Raw genomic sequence first — 20,646 nt, forward strand, 5'->3', positions numbered from 1 at the left:
TGGGATGGTAGAGTAGGGTCGTGTAAACATACCAGTGACCTTTGTTCCCTTCCCATACTTTTTCGCAGTTTTTTATAGCTCATGCTAATTCGACATCACCGGCACTGGTACAGTAAAATGTCATTTGACACCAGCAGCTATTGAGGGGTTGTGCAATTAAATGTATTTACAGTGTAAATCAAGTTATACAAAACAGAAATCTAAACAGAAATCTGTCAAGGCAAGTAGTTAAGCTAAAGGCAAAACATTTTCACTAACTTTATCAAGTTTTTGCTCTGAATCCTGATTTTTTATTAACTGTTAAATTAGAGACATTTTTGGACCAGATTTCAGTTAATTAGGTGTGTATGAACCTATAGTGATAAAAATTATAATATTTTCCAATTAAAAGTGCTGTGCTGATTCAGTAATTCACCACACCCACAACTATCTGCCTTTGCGCACCACAAGATGCCATCTGCTCGCCTTTGGTGCAGTTAGGGACTGTAAACAAACATCACTTTTCAAATGCTTTTCACTATATTCAAAAGAAATAAAAAACACTGAAAATGCAATCATAAAATACAATACTCAAAGACTCCTTCCCCCCTTAAAAAAAAAAAAAAAAAAAAAAAAAAAAAAAAAAAAAACTGCAAAATAAGGTGGTCATGTGTCTCCTTAACGCGCCCCGTACCCACAACGCACAGTGCACGTTGCAACTTTTTTTCATGCTGAGTCCCCACAATGTATGGTGTATGTTTAGAAATTGCAAGATCCGCTGTTTGCACATTTTTCAAATTTCACGCATGATTTTTGGTACATATACTGTACACAGGACACCTTCCTCTACCACACTTTACACCTTAATACATTTTAGTACTGTACATTACTGATACTGTGTGTGCTTCAGATAATACTAGGTTTGCTATAACAGTATGGCCTGTAAATATGCAATAATAGGAAGCTCACTACAACAGTGAGGCCTGTAAAAATGTGATAAGTTATATAAGGTGGAAACTGGTATAATGTTATTGGAAAAGTATAATGTAAGTTGAAAAATAGAATGTACGTTGAAACAACAGTCATAGTGAGTAAACTGTGCAAGAATTCGGCAATTTTCATGTGTTCGTGAATAAAACAACACACACTGCCTAAATTTTTATGTGAAAACCAATATATTCTTGTACTACACGTAAATTTGTGCCAAATTAATATCTACGTGTTTTGAATGGCTTCCAATAGTTACCCTACCATAGAAAACACGACAGTAGCAGCATAGCTATAGAAAACACACTATCAGGTGGTCAGAGGGTCACCTGTCTAGACCATTTTTAACCACAGGTGAGCACTTTCTTGTAATTTTCTATTGTTTTTCACCAAAAGCGGAGGTTTGAGGGGGGGGGGGGGAAGTTGGGTTTTGGAGGTGGGTTTTGTAATAAATTAGTTGGTACAGGGCGGGTTAAGGATTACTGAGGAATTTATCTGGGTCATGCTCCCTAGTCTCTTTACTACCAATAAAGGTAAAAAATTACTAACAGTATGGCCTTGATGGGGCAACAAATACTGAATGATGGATAGATGGACTGTTCTTCTATCTTTCATTATTATTATTACTAATGGTTTAGGTGGGGGCGCCCACCATCCACTCACTCGATGTAGTGCTGCTGTCGGGTGTCTGCCCTTTCCTCTCCTCCATTCTTCTTTCCTTCCATCCACTTCTGTTTTCCTTTCCTTCACTCTTTCCTCGTCTTTCTGCCTACAGGTAACTTTACACTCCCTCTTCTGTCTTTCTTTTCTTCATTCTTTCCTCTTCCTTCTGCCTGTGGGTGACTCTACACTGAGTGACAAGCCAAATGGTTTCCTGTACACCAGGAAACCCTTTACTACACTGGGTGGTAACCATATAACCAAATTTTGGCGCCTGGTGGTTTAGTGGGTAATTACTGTGTTCCAATCGGACTGAGCCGGTGAAGGTTTATATCCAAGGGGTGGTTGGGGTTGACTGCTCATGTAATGCCACTCAGGGATGAGTGAGGCTGGCCACTCTCTTTTAAATGTCGGGACCAACTGCCTAGCCCCGGGCTCCTACGCTCCTCATGGGGCAATGTAGAATTAGATGATGGATGGATGGATAGATTACTAATGGTGGTAGGTAAGGATGCCACCATCCACTTTACTGATGTAGTGCTGCCATCAGATTAGTATTGGCAAACACCAAGTAACAGTACTAACTTAAGCCAAATGGTTTCTTATGGCCTGAACTATTTACGACACTGGTAGTAGCCATAGAGCCAGGTGATGCTTGGTCGTATAGTGGGTTAAGGCGCTCAAACAGGATGAGGCCCATAAGAGCTTGTAGCCAAAGGATGGCTGAAGAGTCACACTATTGTGAAAATGAAATAGGATACAAAAATCCCACACTGGCAGATGAAAAAGATGTACAATATTTCCAGTTTTCGTGACAGCTGTCGTCCTCTTCAGTGGATCTACGGATGAAGAGTCATACATACAATTGCTGAGAAGCTGCTTATATGCAAGGAAACATTCTTTTTTTTTCCAACTGCACCAGATGTGATCTCACCTGACACTCCCTCTACACTGTCCACAACCTGAGTGAGGGATTACAAGCGATGGCAAGGACCTGGCCACTAATCCTCTAATTACCGGATCTAATTTATACATTCCTTCACTGTAGTTAAAATTATTATATCTCTCCAGACATACAACTTCTAGTATCCCACGTTACTTATAATTACAGTAGATGCTCGATTTAACAAACACCTATTTAGCGGAATCATTTTTTTCTGGTATTTTTTTGCCCAATTTAATGGGAAAATTTCGATTAAAATGAGTATATGCTGCCCTCGGGTGACTGCCCTTTCCTCTCTTCCTTCCTTCCTCCTCTGCCTTTACCTTCATTCTTTCCTTTTCCTTTTGCCTATGTGTGACTTTATACTCTCTCTCTCTTTCTTTCATTCGTTTCTCTTCTTCTGCCTATGGTTGACTCTACACTGAAGCCAAATGGTTTCCTGTACATCAGGAAACCATTTACTATGCTGGGTAGTAACCATATAACCAAATTATGGCACCTGGTGATTTAGTGGGTAATTAGGCGCTCCAATCGGATTAAGCCTGTGCGGGTTTCTATCCAAAGGGTAGTTGGGGTTTGTTGCTCATGTAATGCCACTCAGGGATGAGTGAGACTGGTCACTCTCATCATAAATGTCAGGACCAACTTGCTAGTCCCGGGCTCCTACGCTCCTCATGGGGCAACACAGGATTAGATAATGATGATGCTAATCCTGTTATGGAATTTCCATTCCAAAAACCACCTAATTATCGGAAAGTCCCGTAAATCGAGTGTATCATCAAGCTCATTCCGGAAACACTCACCTGACCGGCAGTGTGCGGTGTTGCCACATGTCTCCGCCCAGGATGCAGTCTTCACGTGATACTCCAACTATAAACAATTGCTCTGTGTGTGTGCAGCTTTGCCTTGGTACTGTGGCCTTATTTGTGTTTCTTTTCAGTGTAAGCTTTTATGAACCATGCTTGTGGTTCAGGAAAAGGAGAGGATGAGGCTTTCTCTTGGCCATAAATTGCAAATAAATGAGTAGATGGAGTGCCATCCCTGATGCTCCCTAGCCTCTCTGTCACTCCCGTCCCACCTCAAGTGCTGATGGAGGGTGACTCTGACAGTGACTAAACCACACTCAGGCCTGACACAGGTTTGAGGGGGCCGGTATGGTTACCTGTGTCAAGCATATTTCTGCAACAGGTGCAGGGCCCCTACTTTTGGAGGTAAGCCTTACTGTAGCTTACTATCCCTGTTTACTATCCATTTATCTATTGCCAGACGCTTTAATCCCATACGGGGTGGCCACAAACAAATCACCTCCACGTCGCCCTGTCCCCCGCCATTTCATTGCCCCACTCCCAATTCACATCCCCCTCTCTCATATACCTCTCCACTCCATCGCTCCCTCTCATCCTTGGCCTCCCCCTCCCTCTCTCCCCTTCCACATTACTCATATACACTCTCCTCGTCAGTCTCTCACTCTCCATCCTCTCCACAAGGCCAAACCACCTCAGTGTGTTTCTCCTAAAGCCTCCTATCACGTCCACATCCACACCACAATACTCCTTCACATCCTCATTTGTCAGTCTGTCTCTCCATGTGACTCACAGGCTCCACTCAAATAACTCATTTCCAATGCTCTCACTCTTGATTTGTGTCCTTCCAACAACGTCCAAGCTTCACTTCCATACGTTAGAGTTGGTATCACAATACTGTCATGTGGTAACATTTTCACTTCCACACTCACTTCCCTGTTTCTTACCACTGCTTTCAAGGAACCGGCAACCTTTCTTCTTTGTTGTACCCTTTCAAGCACTTCACCCTCTAAACATTCATCTTTACTCATCACACTACCAAAGTACTTAAACGTACTCACATTTTCCATTTCCTCATCGTCCAGCCTCACTGTACATTCACTGGCTTCCCTTCTCTCGAAGACCATAACTTTACTCTTCCCTACATACACCTTTAGATTCCGCTTCTTACACACTCTCCCAAACTCATCCACCAAGCCTTGCAGCTCCCCTTCGTCTTCACTTAAGAACCCAGTATCATCTGCAAACAACAGTGCAGGGAGCTTCCAAACACTGCCCTCTCTCACAAGGGCCACTCCAACATCCACTGCCCTACCTTGTATCTCTTTTATAACCCCATTCATGTACAGATTGAACAACCATGGAGACATGACACATTCCTGTTTCAACCCAACCTTCAAACAGGAAAATTCACTCAGTTCACTATCCATGTGCACTTCAGCCTTAGCACCCTCATACATACTATTCACAGCATTCAACAACTTCTCATCTACTCCATATGTTCTTAATACTTTCCACAATCCTTGTCTATCCACCCTGTCATATGCTTCCTCCAAATCCATGAAGGCCACATACAACTTCTTTCCCTTCTCTAGAAACTTTTCCATTAAAGATCTAAGAATGAATATCTGATCTACACAATCTCTTCCCTTCCTAAAGCCTCCCTGTTCTTCTCCAACTAATTCCTCAGTTATTTCCCTAACTCTGTCGATAAGTATCCTACCATATACTTTTCCTATTACACTAAGAAGACAAATGCCCCTATGATTATCACACACTTCTTTTTCCCCTTTCCCTTTGTACAAGGGAATAATTATACCTGACTTCCAATCCTCTGGGACTCTACCTTCCTCCCAGGCCAATCTGCACATCTTCCACATCCATTCTACTACTACCTCTCCCTCATGCTTCAGCATTTCACCACACACTCCATCAATTCCTGGGGCTTTCCCCATTTTGACTTTCTTGATTGTTTCCACAACTTCCATCCTACTGATTTCTTCCTGTCTTCTTACATCCCTCCTCCCAGCCATTCCCCAGCCACTTATACTCACATTACTTTCATTCTCTATGTTCAACAATTCCTTAAAGTGTTCTCTCCATCTGCTCACTTTTTATCCCTTCTCCACTAGTAATTTACCATTTTTATCTTTCACTCCCCTACTAACTTCATTGCCACCCTGTCTAACTCTCTTTACCTCTGTCCAGAACAGTTTCTTCAATTCCCTCCACTTTACACTCAAATTCCTTCCAAATTCCTCATCCACTCTCTTCTTACTGTCTCTTACTAATCTTTTCACCACTCTCTTCCTTTCTACACATAACTCTCTCTTCCGTCGCTCAACTTGTTCCACGCCCCTATTTCTCATCCATTCATTAAATGCTGTCTTCTTTTGTGCCACAGCCTGTCTCACCTCTTCATTCCACCATGCTGTTCCTTGCATCCTCTTTCGCCTTCTCTTCATACCACACACTGCCTGACATGCTGCACATATTTCTTCTGTGAATATCTTGCACACACCTTCCTTGTTCCCCATCTGCTCCAATCCATATTTACCCAATCGTTCCTCCACTTCTCTCTTATACTCTGCCTTATTCTCATCCTCTTGTAACCTTTCCACTCTCCTTGCATCTACTCCTTCTTCCCGTCCTTCCCTTCTTCTATTTCTCTGTTTTACTTGGACTTTGATTCTGACCACAAGTGGTGGTCAGAAAGTCCATTCCCTCAACCTCTATATGCTCTTGCATCCACTACACATCTTTGCATCCTTTCATCCACACACACATAATCAATCATTGCCTTCCTTTCATTCAGTTCACCATCCACCCTTCTCATCACTCGCCATGTATACCTGGGGCTCATTTTGTGCCTGAAGTGGGTACTGGCTATCACCAACCCCCTCCTGGCACAAATGTCCACTAAAGCACTGCCATTCTTATCTATCTCAGCAGGAACACCCCACTCACCAACTACTCCATCAACCTTCACATTCCCTACTTTACATTCCTATCACCAATCAAAAACACTCTCATTCCTTTCAAACTTTTCCATGCACACTTCCACATTTGTCCAGAACTCTTCTCTCACTCTGCTTGCATGATCTTGCGTTGGCGCATACACGCACACAATTGGCCACATTTGTAGTCCAACTTTCAATCTTACCCACACAATCCTTGAGCTAAATGATCCACACTCTCTTATATTCTCCTTCCATCTGTTACTCACAACAATACACACTCCTTCTCTTGCCCTCTCATTCTCACCTACTCCTGCACATATACCCCATCCATACTACCATTCTCTCACACTCTCTCCTCTCCATTTAGTTTCAGTTAATTCACATACATCCACATTTGCACCCTCAAGTACCTGGACAATCTGCCTCTCATGTCATCATTTGCACCCCTTACATTCCACATCACCATCTGTTTACTACACTACAGTATTTGGTACACTACTGTCCTCACCTTATTCTCTATGTGTATATTTTATTACTAAGTCAGTAGTGCATTTATCACTGTTAACACGTACACAATGCAGTAATCCCTCAATTATCTGACGTAACAAAGACAAAGGCATGTCCAGGTAATGGCTCCATCCGGATTATGGACCTCTCCCCTGCCCCCCATTTGTACATAACCTAAGTTTGAAAGCCAGTGTTAAAGGCTCCTACAATATATTGTACAACACTTGTTCTTGTTGTTTAACACCACTCTGTCTGGTCAGGTAGACTTATAAACCACAGCCAAGCAATTAGCATGGTCAAGCAGATCCATCAACCACAGACAGGTAATCACTACTGCAGGGCCACGCCATGCAGTGAAAAAAAAAAAAAAAAAGGCCACTCAAGAATGGGCACACAAAAGATAATGGTAAAATGGAATAAAATCAAGGTAAAATAGAATAAAATCATGGTACAGTACATTAAGCTAGAATAAAATCAAGGAACAGTACAGTCTGCTAGAATAAAACTGGCTACACAAGAAAAAAGCAGTGGCCACAAAAAACCTAAGGGTACAATGGAATGAAATCATGGTAAAACAGAATAAAATCATGGTATGGTACAGTATGATAGATTAAAATCAACATAAACATTCACAATTCCTCGCTGGACGTTTTGCTGAATAACCCATTACTTCCTTGACTCTAACCGTTGTACTGTGGCTAGAAAAGCTGTTGCACAGCACAATAAATCCCATGTGGTCTAGTGGCACAGCCTGAAGAGTTTAGTCCAAGTCAAAAGCAAGGAGGATCTCTGGCAGTAGGCCCAGGGGAGCAGCTGTGGGATGTGGTGATGGACTGCCTACTTCAGCTGCAAACTCATGTCCAGGAGAGGAACAATGGCTGACAACGTGCTAGGTGAAGGCTCTGTCGTTGAAGGTGTGGTGTGATGCTGTGGTGGTTGCAGAGCAGAGGTGACCTGGGTGGGGGTCAGAGGCCTGAAAAAGGAGTCAATCTTGGACTGGTGACAAGAGTGGCAATTCTGGCGTCAAATGACTTTCCCGCACAGAACAGAGATCCTCCACAAGGAGAAGAGGAACTATCTCTCTGTCACATTCTGGGTGCTCTGCATACTCAAGTATCTGCTCGAGGTGTGGCCGGGAATGTGCTCAGGCAGGGAATGGCTGGAGTACTGCCCTTCTTCAGGTTGTCCGCATCATCCTCGTCACTCTCTTCTGGCCGGGAAGCAGCAACAGAAGTGGTGTTCTAAATGTCTGACAACACCTGGTGGCCGGGATAGCCCCCATCATCATCTAACCACTCCCACACATCACTGACATCCACAACCTTGTCTGCAGTACGAAGGCAAGTATGGAAGTCGTCCACGTCAAAGCCCAGAATGCCGTGTCTGCTTCATGTCCCTGAAGGAGACGAGACCAACCACTCTTGAGAGTTTTCATGGAGACTTCCTTCCATGCACTCCCCCATGTGCACACACCTGACTTGAGGTTGTAGCGCCACAGGTTTTCCAGTGTCCTCTGCCCTCGTGTGTCCAGCCCGATTCTGCTCATCCTCGTCATCAAGAACAACCATCACCTCATCCAGGAACCTCTGTTGGTACAGCCTCTTTGTGGCCACAAAAACACCCTGGTCCATTGGCTGAATCAGAGCAGTGGAATTAGGTGGCAAAAACATGCACCCAATGCAATCGTCATCTGCAACCAATTCTTTCTCGGAGGGATGCAAGGGGGCACTGTCCAGGAGAAGAGCCTTTACCTGGTCATGAGGGATTCCAAGTTCCTCTGTCCGATAATATATGACTTCCTTGATAAAATTCCTGTGGAACCAATCTGTGTAGATCTTGTAGGTACCAGGCCTTCACAGAATGGGACCATGCAACAGGAAGGACATCCATCAGCCCACGAAGGCAACAGGGCTGTTTTGCCCATCCAACAACAATGGGTGTCAGCCAGAGCGGCCTGTTAGCACTGGAACAAAACAAAATAGATATATGTTGGTTAGACAACTTGTGGCCAGGCACATGCTTCTCCTTATTTACCAGGGTGTTGGTGGGCACTGAGTGGCAGAAGAGGCCAGTTTCGTCAGCATTATGAACCTGACTGAGAGCAAGGCCTTTCTTCTCAATCAAGCCTAACAAATTCTGATGAAATTCCTCCACTCTCTCCTCACTAGTGTCCAAAGCTTTGCCATGGGTCTTGCAATTGGGAAGGCTATGTCAAAGCTTGAACCTGAACAGCCAACCTGCAGATAGCTTGAAGTCTGGGATGTTGTGAAGGTTGGCAAACCTCTCAGTAGCAGCCTTCAACTTGGTGCCTCTCAGTAGCACGCCTGCGGCCCGTTGTTGCCAGTACCAGATCAATGTCCAATAACTGACTTCAGCCTGGTGGGTCAAACTCATGGCCTTCCATTTGGTATTGCGTCTGTTTTTCTCGTCAAAGTCTGTTGTGTACTGGGTGAGTTTGTTACAGGCTTTCCTGACACTGTGTAGGGTTCAGCAGGCCAGATCGTACTCCTTAAGGATGCGAGAAGTGGACCATCCCGCATCATTCTTACTCAGGATCTCCCGCTTCTTCTCCAGAGTCAACACTACCCTCTTCCTTTTCCCAGGTGGAGGGGCCATCATCACACACACTAGGAAGAGGCATGCAAGGAATAGCAAGGCCTGAAGTTGGTAGGGAACCACCATGCTCCACCATAATTGTCTACGAAGAGCTGCTCACTATGGAGATGATGAACGGGAACTGAAGGTGAGTGAGGAGGGTCTCTCGCGGACGTTGGGTGAACTAACAAGGCAGACACGGTGGTGCTGCGGGGCTATTCCCACCCGGCTGGGGGGATTTTTTTGGCGCAACTATAATTTCCAATCGGACACTAGAATTTTATCCAGATAGTGGGAAAAAATGTTCGACTAATGGTTTAATACAGCCACATCACAAAGTACAGATAATGGATGGTCCGGATAATGGCTGTCCAGATGATACAGAGATTACAGTACTGTCATACATTTAATCAGGGGTATTAATTATGGCTTCAGACTGCTGTGTGTAGCACTGAGAGTTAGCATTATTTGTTAGGTTTGGACGTTTATTGTCAGGAACTCGGCTTGACTGGTGGGTTCAAGGATACAGTGGAAAGCACCTCAAAATACTGGAAAAGTTTCCCTTATACTGTACTGAACCTTGGCTATGGAACTTGATTTGGCGGAATATTTCAGATAACAGAATAGGGGTTGGCTGAATTTGTTTGTTAAATCGAGCATCTACTGTACTATTTTGTACAAAATATTCCAAGAATTCCAGTTGATTCTATGGTCATTTTCTGAAAAGTGAACATACACTGCATTATTTATGTTGCCTATGTTACAAGCATACTTGTGTTCCTTAAAGTGTGTCCAAATCCCATGCAGTTTCACCAATATACAGTAAACTATGTCACAGTCTCTACATGGGTTTTTGTATGCCCCTGCAGTTTCGTTACAATGGGTTTATTCTTTACTAACACCGATCTTAAGTGGAAGTATATCTAAATGCCATGTTTACATCCAAGTCATGACTCACTCTCAATCTCTGTGGTTTTAGTTCAAGTTTTTAGTGTTTCTTTGGACACTGGTTGCTAAGTTGAGTTGTTTCCATAGAGATGTCTTTTTTCTCAGATTATTTTTCTAGTCCGTGGTAAGGCTTTGGTTCTAGCTGATCCAGAAGTTTTCTTTGGTGGTATCCAGTTCTTGCATACATGGAGATGCAAAGACAGGAATGTCTCTAGTATACCATAAAGATCTTTGATTTCCAGGGTCAGGTCCCAATTTACTGCAGGTTTTTGTTGACTTCATCCCATCCAATATTGTCATGAAAGAAGGTTGGGGCACTGAGGTCTTAAGGATTTATTTCTGCTTCAGTTGGATATTTTCCTTCTTTTCTGCAATGTATTCTTATCTTGATGAGATTATGGTCTGAGCAGATACAGTAGTTTTTTCTAACTGGCAGCCATGTATTAGTTCATGGTTATTTGTAAATGGATACCAGTCTAATATACTTTAACCTCTTGTGGCTTTCTCTATGACTTGGGAAAGGAAGTATTTGTCTGCTAGGTTTATTAGATCATTTGTTTAGTCCTTGTCATTGCGTGTGCCTCCTGTTTTTTTTCTTGATGGCCATTGTATTACAGAGAAGTGTAAGTCTCCTTTTATAATTATATCTGGCACTGGTGCCGAAAGGGAATCAAGTGCCATTTCTATTGCTCCAATTGCAGTTTGGAAGTTTTCCTTGGTGCAGATTGGAGGTCAGTCTGTACTGACCAAGACTAAGGCTATTCCTCTGATATGAACAACATTTAATTCAACTTGTCCCTTCGAGAATGACAGCAAAGTATCAACAGTAATGACCAAATAATTTCTTACACAGGTTACGACACCTCCAAGATATCGCCCAATCCTCTCAGTTACGAGTGGGGCATAATTTTCTGACTGTATTTCAGCATCATATATTTCTTTAGTGTGGTATGACTCTGTTAAGGCAATAAAGGCATACCTGGTATTTTTCCTCTTTGGACAGTTCTGAGAGGAATGGTATCATGTTCTGGTTAAACTCTGGGTACAAGCCTCGAATATTACCTAACAAGGCACTTTCTAGTGGGCTTTGACAGCGTTCAGCCAGGGGAAACATTTGGTTCTGGGGATTCTGGGGTAGACAGGACTGAGGTACCGGTTTGGATTTAAGCTGGCTGATTTGCTGTCATGTAGTTGGTTATTATGGATGACTGGGCTTCCATGAATTTTGTGAGGGTATCTAATGGTGTTTTCATCCCCATCATCTACTCTAAAAAAAACAAGGGCAGAGTCGGCAGAAAGGGGCAGGTGGGTTTTATTAGAATATTCAGTTTGAGGGGCAGCTGCGGTTACGAACTTGGTGGCTGCTCAATTTGAATTCTTTTGGTTCCATTAATGTGGATATGTTGTCAATTTCTATCAAAGCATTCATGTTTCTTGAGAGGAGATTCACATAGTAAGGGGTGAGTGAACCTATAATTTTTACCCAGCTTGCAGCCTAAATCACTATTTGGTCCATGACTCAAGAGTTTGCAGCAAAACTCAGGATGGCTGTACTTACAATTTTGTCCTGCTCGACCATACCGACAGATCCCCCACCTATAGTACCTGCATACTTCAGTCCTTGCCGTGGGTTCGACTGCAGAAGGGTTGTTTGGGCTGGCCTTGGGTTTCACAGACTGGGTGCTGCCTTCAGCTGATGTTTGGTCTCACATGGGCTGATTGGGTTCAACTTCCTGAAGTGATGGAACTAGTGCAGACATGATGAGGTCCTCTGGTGCTCCCCAGGTCCAATGTACAAGTAGATTCCTAGGTTACATTAGGTTTAGGCTCACTTGGGGTGACTGATGTGGTTTGTGTGGTTTCTCTGGGATGTTCTTTCCTCTGCTCTTCTGGTACAGACCTAGGCCTAGGTTTGTTTGTCTTTTGTTCTTGAATTATACAATTTTCAATTTTGGTGTAGAGCTCCTTATTGTTTGCATGGTTATTCTTGGTGTACATTTGGCAAGCGTACTGCATGTTTCATGTGGTGAACATGTTCAGGAAATATGTAAGCATTTCTGTACAATAATAATGAATCCACATTTGACAGGAAGGTGGGGGTGCCCATTACCCACCAACTTAGTATAGTGGTACAGTACCCTCGCGTCCAACATGCGTTAGTCCAGCACGATTCACGTCCAGCACGGAGAGCAAATAATTAGTATTATTTAATACGATTTAATTACTGCAACACAAGTGTGTTAGCATAACACGCACAGAGCTCCGAGAAGTGGGCGAAATCCGCTGAGTTCACCTGTAGCACGATCACCCACGGTCCAACACAGTCATACTGGACATTCCCATGATGATGATAGCCAATGAAAACTTCTGATCAAGTAGCCTTCCCCGCCCGCTATCGTGACGTGATCGTGATGCCGCCCAATTAAAAACGCTTCTGCTGTCACGTGATGTTTTGTTTAAATTTCTCCCGCCACAGCGCCACTCAGTCGCATAATTCGCATTGGAAGGTGCTTTTTTCTTGCTGCATTTTCTGCCCTTGTTATTGCATTTTACCCTGCTCACGATGCCTAGGAAGCCTTCTGAGAACCCCAAGAAGCGTCGGCACCTCCCTCAGGCCACCAAGCTAGAAAGCATCGAGAGGAAGAAGAAAGAGGAGAGGAAAGTTGACATTGCCAAGGCCTACGACATGAAGCCAACGTGAGGACCATAATGAAAAACCAAGACAAGATCCTGGCAGCCTCAAAGGCTTTCGATCGAGTCTGGCATAAATCCTTAATTTCCAAACTGCCCTCCTACGGTTTCTATCCTTCTATCTGTGCCTTCATCGCTAGCTTCCTTTCTGGTCGTTCTATAGCCGCTGTTGTAGACGGCCATCGTTCTTCTCCTAGATCTATCAACAGTGGTGTTCCTCAGGGCTCTGTCCTATCACCAACTCTCTTCCTTTTATTCATCAATGATCTTCTAAGCTGTACATCTAACCCTATCCACTCATACGCTGATGACTCCACCCTTCACCTTTCCATTCGGTTCCTGCAACGCCCATCTCAACAGTTACTTCAAGAAACAAGGGATGAGGCTATGGCACACCTAATGTCTGACTTGGCTCATATCTCTGACTGGGGTAAAAATAATATGGTTGTCTTTAATGTATCTAAGACTCAGTTCTTACACCTATCAACCCGACAAAATCTTCCACAGGTATACCCACTAATGTTTAATAATATTCAGCTTAATCCTGCATCATCCTTGAACATGCTTGGGGTTTCATTTACTCGGGACTTGTCTTGGAAGGATCATATTACATCTCTTGTAAAATCCGCTTCCAAGAGATTGGGTGTGCTAAGCCGACTCCGCTCTTTCTTTACCCCTGCACAATTGTTGACTCTATACAGGGGTTTTATCTGCCCCTGTGTGGAGTACAACTCTCATGTGTGGGGAGGCTCCCCACATACAGCTCTTCGCAATAGGGTTGAGTCAAAGGCTTTTCGTCTCATTAACTCTCCTCCTCTTACTGACTCCCTTCAACCTCTGTCTCTTCGCCGCACTGTTGCATCTTTATCTCTTTTCTATTGCTACTTTAATGGTCACTGCTCCTCTGAACTGTCTGCTTGCATTCCTCCACCTCTACGACGGGCGCGTAGCACCCGTCTGGCAGCAAACTCTCATCCCTTTTCTGTCCAACTCTCTAATGCAAGAGTTAACCGTTACTCCCAGTCTTTCATTTATGCAACAGGTCAGCTCTGGAACTGTCTCCCTCTGTCTGTATTTCCTGCTGCCTATGATCTCCAGTCTTTCAAACGTAGTGTGTCCAGGCATCTCAAAATGATCGGATCTTGAATTTGGCTCTCTATTGTATTTTGCTTTTCTCTTGGAGGGAACTGTTACTGCGGGCTCATGGCCTTTGGTTCCTTCTTCCTCGCATAAAAAAAAAAAAAAAAAAAAAAAAAAAAAAAAAAAAAAAGCCGTAGGCTATCACACGGCACTTCATACCAGGTTTGCCGAGGATACGATGATAAATCGGAACGGTAACGTGGTAAAATTGCCGACGATAACACGGGCATTTGGAATTCATCTGGATGGATTCCTGCCAAGGATACGACGGGCAAAACAGTGTGACCAAAACCCAGGCGACTCGACAGAGAATGTATCGTACTACAGCATTGAACATTTAGCCTGACACTGAATACATATTAATATTTCAGAATAAATATCAATCGTTTTGAAACCCTTCTCATCGGCATGTGTACCAGTTTAAAAACAAAGTTGCTTCTCCTTATTCTCAACCGAGTCAGCAACAGCGATCACTTTCCACAGTCACGAGACGGGGCTCTGGCAACAGTGTGAGAAGCATGCCCTTTGCCGAGGATTACAGAGTGCTAGGACAGGCAGAAGCAGGACCTTCCATGGCTGTGGACAAAGATAGTGATTCTGAGTATGATTTTGAAGGATTTATGAGGGAGGTTGAGGAGGAGCAACAGCCATTACCCGCAAGTGACGCCAGCAGCCATCCTCCGGGGACCCAGTAGGACTACCTACAGCCTTGGATACCATCTTCCATTCCCAGCAAGCCCACCAACACTATCCTAAAAGGTTAGTTATCATTCATAGCACAGTACCATTTATTATAATTACAACAGTACCAATATATGCATATGTATATGGTAGGTATTTAGGGTGACTCTTCCTAGGGTTGCTGACATAATTCATTTTTCCCCATAAGCTCTATTGTTAGTTCAACACGTTTTTGGTCCAACACGTGACCCATGCATGACAATATTACCGCGTTGGACGCGAGGGTACTGTACTCTGTTTTTAGGGTAGCTAGCTCTACACTGAGTGGCAAGTCAAATGATTTCCTGTAACCCAAGAAACTATTGATAATGCTGGGTGGTAACTTTACAAATACCCAACACCAGTTCCTTACGTGACAACAAGTGGGCTGGCGGAGGGTCAGTGCCTCTCCCTGGAAAACAACTAAAGAAAAATACAAATAAGAAGCCTCAGACCAGGACTGACCAACAGGTGACGACTAAGGACCAAACAAAGGACTGGTATGGATTGCAAAATGGAATGTAAGGGGTGCAAATGATGCGGTGAAAGAGTGAGAGATTATACAGGTGCTTGAGGGTGCAAAAGTGGATGTACAGTAAGCACTCTAATATCGGGACGCCCAATATCCGAACATCCCCACTATCCGGACATAAGAATGTTTCATACTGTACTTTTTTCCATACTATACTTACCTCATTTCACTCTTTAATGTCCTTTATTGGTGTGAATAGGGTGTTAGGAGCTATGCATGTGCAGTAGGAAGGTGTTTTTCTGAGTTAGGCTAGGTTAGGGTCCATAAGTACCAGTCCAGGAGCCAGTCACCAGAATGTTTATTATTGTATGAACCTACTTCTAAACCCTCATTTTATGTTTCTTTTGCATTTATTTCAGTCATTTATGTGCCTTATTGGTGTGATTTGGGTCTTAAATAGGTGCTATGCATGTCCAGAGGGAATTGTATAGGTGTTTCTCTGAGTTAGGGTTCATAAGTACAAGTCCATAAGCTGGGGCCCAATATCCGGACAGAAGCAATGTCCGGACCTACCTATGGCTCTATTACGCCGGATATTGGAGTGATTACTGTATGTGGATTAACTGAAACTAAATGGATATGTGAGAGTGTGAGAGAATGGGATATATGCAAGGGAGTGGGTGAGAATCAGAGGGCAAAGAAAGAAGTGTACCATACAGTATATGGTTGTGTGCAAGAGATGGAAGGAGAATATAGGAGAGTATGGATCAGTTGTCTTGAGGACTGTGTGGGTAAGATTGAAAGTTAAACTACAAATGTGGACGATTGTGTGTGTATGCACCAATGCAAGATCGTGCAAGCAGAGTGAAAGAGGAGTTCTGGACAAACATAGAAGCATGCATGGAAAAGTTCGAAAGGAATGAGAGAGTGTTTTTGATTGCATATGAATGGAAAAGTTGGGAACGTGATGATGGATGGAGTAGTTGGTGAGTGGGGTGCGCCTGCAAAAGTGAATAAGAATGGCAGTGCTATAGTGGACATTTGTGTTGGGAGTGAGTTGGTGATAACAAATACCCTCTTCAGACACAAAATGATCCACAGGTATACATGGTGAGTGATGAGAAGGGTAAGTGGTGAACTGAACGAACAGAAGGCAATGACTGATTATGTGTGTGTGTGGATCACAGAATGAGAAGATGCGTAATGGATGCAAGAGTGTATAGTAGTTGGGGGAGTGGACTATCTGACCACCACTTGGTGGTGGTGAAAGTCAAGGTTCAAATGAAATGGAGGAATAGAAGAATGGAAGGACGAGAGGAAGTTGTTCATACAAGGAGGGTAGAAAGGATAAATGAGAATGGAAAAAAGGCAGAATATAAGAGAGAAGTGGAGGAGCGACTGAGTAAATATGATTTGGAGCAGATGGGGGACGTGGAAGGTGCATGCAAGATATTCACAGAAGAAATCTGTGCAGTATGCGAGGTGGTGTGTGGGGTGAAGCGAAGACGAAAGGGGATGCAAGGAATAGCATGGTGGAATGAAGAGGTGAGACAGGCTGTGGCACAAAAGAAGAAAGCATACAGTGAGTGGATGAGAAACAGGGGTGTGGAGTAAGTTGTGAGATGGAAGAGAGAGTTAAAAGCAGAGAGGAAGAGAGGGGTGAAAAGATAAGAGAGAGTAAGAAGAGAGTGGATAAGGAATTTGGAAGGAATTTGAGTATAAAGGAGAGGGAATTTAAGAAACTGTTCTGGAAAGAGGTAATGAGAGTCAGACAGGGTGGCAATAAAGTTAGTAGGGGAGTGAAAGATAAAAATGGTAAATTACTAGTGCAGAAGGGAGAAAAAGTGAGCAGATGGAGACAATACTTTAAGGAATTCTTGGACACAGAGAATTATTATTATTATTTTTTTATTTTTTATTTTTTTTTTTATGTGTTCGACTCTGGGCAAAGGCTTCACAGCCTGCTATCAAGGCACAGCAGTCCTCCTACATACCATACACCTCTACATGTCACCACTTCGGCACTAACACCCACCGTCCATATTGAATACGGTACATGCCAGGGCTGTCTCATACAGGACTGGTGTATTTGTATTAGCGGGGGTATTTTTACGACATGTCGGTGGGTCTACTGGTAGATCAGTAAAGCCTGATTTAATGAAATTCATATCCTTAAACTGTTCCCTGCCCCAGCCGGGATTTGAACCTGGGTCCGTTAGAACCGCAGGCCGCCTCTCTACCGATTGAGCCACGCCTCCCCCAAAATGAATGAAAGTAATGCGAGTATAAGTGGCTGGGGAATGCCTGGGAGAAGGAGGGATGTGAGAAGAGATGAAGAAATCAGTAGAATGGAAGTTGTGGAAGCAAAGAAGAAAGTCAAAAAGGGGAAAGCCCCAGGAATTGATGAAGCGTGTGGTGAAATGCTGAAGCAAGGGGTAGAGGTGGTAGTAGAATAGATGTGGAAGATGTGTAGGTTGGCCTGAGAGGAAGGTAAAGTCCCAGAGGATTGGAAGTCAGGTATAATTATATCCCTGTACAAAGGAAAAGAGGAAAAAGAAGTGTGTGGTAATCATAGGGGAATTTATCTTATTAGTGTAATAGGAGAGGGATATTGGTGATACTTATTGACAGAGTTAGGGAAATAGGAATTAGTTGGAGAAAAACAGGGAGGTTTTAGGAAGGGAAGAGATTGTGATGATCAGATTTTCATTGTCAGGTCTTTAGTGGAAAAGTCTCAAGAAGAAGTTGTATGTGACCTTCATGGATTTGGAGAAAGCATATGACATGCTGGATAGACAAGGATCGTTGAATGTATTAAGAATACCTGGAGTACTGTAAATGGAAAGTTGTTGAATGCCATGAAGAGTATGCATGAGGGTGCTAAGGCTGCAATTTGTGTGGACAGTGGACTGAGTTAATTTTTCTATTTGAAGGTTGGCTTGAAAAAGGAATGTGTCATGCCTCCAAGGTTGTTCAATCTGTATAAGGATGAGGTTATAAATGAGACATATACAAGGTAGGGCAGTGGATGTTGGTGTGGCCCTAATGAAAAAGGGCAGTGTGTGAAAACTTCCAGTAAGGTACTATTGCTTGCAGATGAAACTGTGTTCTTAAGTGAAAACAAAGGGGAGCTGCAAGGCTTGGTGAATGGGTGTGGGAGTGTGTGTAAAAAACGGAATCTAAAGGTGAATATAGGGAAGAGTAAAATTATGGTCTTCGAGAGAAATGAAGTCAATGAATGTACAGTGAGGATGAATGAGGAGGAAATGGAAAATGAGAGTGGATTATGTACCTGAGTAGTGTGATGAGTAAGGATGGAAGCTTAGAGGGCGAAGTGCTTGAAAGGGTACAACAAGGAAGATAGGATACTGGTTCTTTGAAAGTAGTGATAAGAAACAGAGAAGTGAGCATGGAAGTGAAAAAGGTACTGCATGACAGAATTGTGATACCAATTCTACCATATAGAAGTGATGCTTGGGCCTAGTTGGAGGGACACAAGTCAAGAGTGAGGGCAGTGGAAATGAGTTATTTGAAAGGAGCATGTTGAGTCACATGGAGACACAGACTGATAAATGAGGCAGTGAAGAAGCAGTGTGGTGTGAATGTGGTTGTGATAGGAAGTGTTACGAGAAACACACTGAGGTGGTTTGGCCATGTGGAGAGGATGGAGAGAGAGAGACTGATGAGGAGAAAGTATGTGAGGTGGAGGGGAGGAAGAAGGAGGGGGAGACCAAGGATGTGATGGAGGGATGGAGTGGAGAGATATATGAGAGTTGGGGGTGTGAGATAGGAGCAGGGCAGTAAAATGGTGGGGGCCAGAGCAACATGAAGGCAGTTTGTTTGTGGCCACCCCTGATGGGATTAAGGTGTCTACCAACAGGCAGATAAACACTTGACAGTCACTGCACTTTATGCCAGTATCAATATGGACCTTGCAAACCTTACAGGGGTAGATATCTCCTATTTTTTAGAAATGGACTCAGTGGCTGTGCCTGTGGTGGTGCTAGCCTGGGTTCCGGTACCATTTACGTTTACCATGTAATGGGTCATGTTGTCGATGTTCAATTATACCTCAGGATTTCCATGAAATTCACCAAGATAATTACTATCACTCTTGATTCTTATGTTCACTAGTCACTTATCATGATTATAGTAATGTTTCTCGTACAATTTGTTTGAGAAAGACTCGAGATTTGTTGGAAATACCGAAAGCGTTTCCACACCAGTTGTTGTTCTTTCTTATATTGCCCCTAGCAATCCCTCACTCTGGTCATGGACAGCGTAGAGGGAGTGTCAAGTGAGGTCACATCTGGCACAGTTGGAAGAAAAAAAATGGTTACCCTTCATATAAGTAGATTCTCAGCAACTGTATGTAGCCTACCACTACTGGTCTGTAGAATCACTGAAAAGGGCGACAACTGTCACCGAAACCGTTTGAAAATAAATCATTTTCGTCTGCCAGTGTATATATATATATATATATATATATATATATATTTTTCTTTCTTCAGTCAACGGATGGTTCAAGTTTGTTGCTCAGAAAACTCGCCACTCGCGCGAGCGAGGCTGGACACCCTTGCTTTATATGTCCGGACTGAGTAGCCTAGCCCCGGGATCTTCCGCTCCTGATGGTACTAAATGGTGTGATTGGCCTACAGAGGCAGATACTGTCAGCAAACAAATGATGGCACCTCAGTTGCAAATTACAATACGGTCTGGTCGATCCACGTAACAAACCCTCAACAGGCTACTTCTTCCTCCAAAACAATACTATCTGCAAACACATGAGATACTTAATACCAGTAAAGACTTACTCTGTGTGTCTGTGATGTTTATCATACTGAAGTACGGTATATATCGTGTTTTCTATAATATACCGAACCAACACACTCTCCGTGTCAGAAACCTCCACGACGACATGTTTGGATGCTTACTTTGGACAGTCTGCTCTTGGGGACGGTCGTTACCAAATGCCTATTGAATATTGTTGTAACGGGTACAGAGTACTTATACAACAAAAGAAGGTGGAGGGTCTTGCCACACACCAACAAATTCTTTAATCACAGTTACTTTCTACATAATAAGCGTCGGAAAATGCTTTTTATTTTTCGAAAAACTAGTGTGCAGTAAAGTAAAAGCTACCATTTTTTTTTTTCCAATATCACAATAATGTATTTGTACTCCGATATTCGTCACATTATTTCGGTATATCTGCTATAATACGGAAGAAATTCTCATAAT

The 20,646-nt window shown here is 43.3% G+C and overlaps 1 protein-coding gene across 3 annotated transcripts in view; it reads right to left on the minus strand.

Moving 5' to 3' along the window:
- The window catches only part of LOC145393869 (vesicle transport protein GOT1B), a 103,581-nt gene extending 83,239 nt beyond the window's left edge, over nucleotides 1-20,342 (minus strand). For all 3 annotated transcript variants that reach the window (XR_013896259.1, XM_080267928.1, XM_080267929.1), the window contains exon 1: nucleotides 20,220-20,342. Coding sequence is in view for 2 of the 3 variants with exons in the window: in XM_080267928.1 (XP_080124054.1) it covers nucleotides 20,220-20,244 (25 nt within the window). In the remaining variant the exon portion in view is untranslated. The remainder of the gene's footprint in view (nucleotides 1-20,219) is intronic.
- Between the last annotated feature and the right edge of the window lie 304 nt (nucleotides 20,343-20,646).

Source organism: Coenobita brevimanus, chromosome 25 (genome assembly GCF_032717465.1).
Source record: "Coenobita brevimanus isolate Jiangsu-jjx chromosome 25, ASM3271746v2, whole genome shotgun sequence".
Classification (NCBI taxonomy): domain Eukaryota; kingdom Metazoa; phylum Arthropoda; class Malacostraca; order Decapoda; family Coenobitidae; genus Coenobita; species Coenobita brevimanus.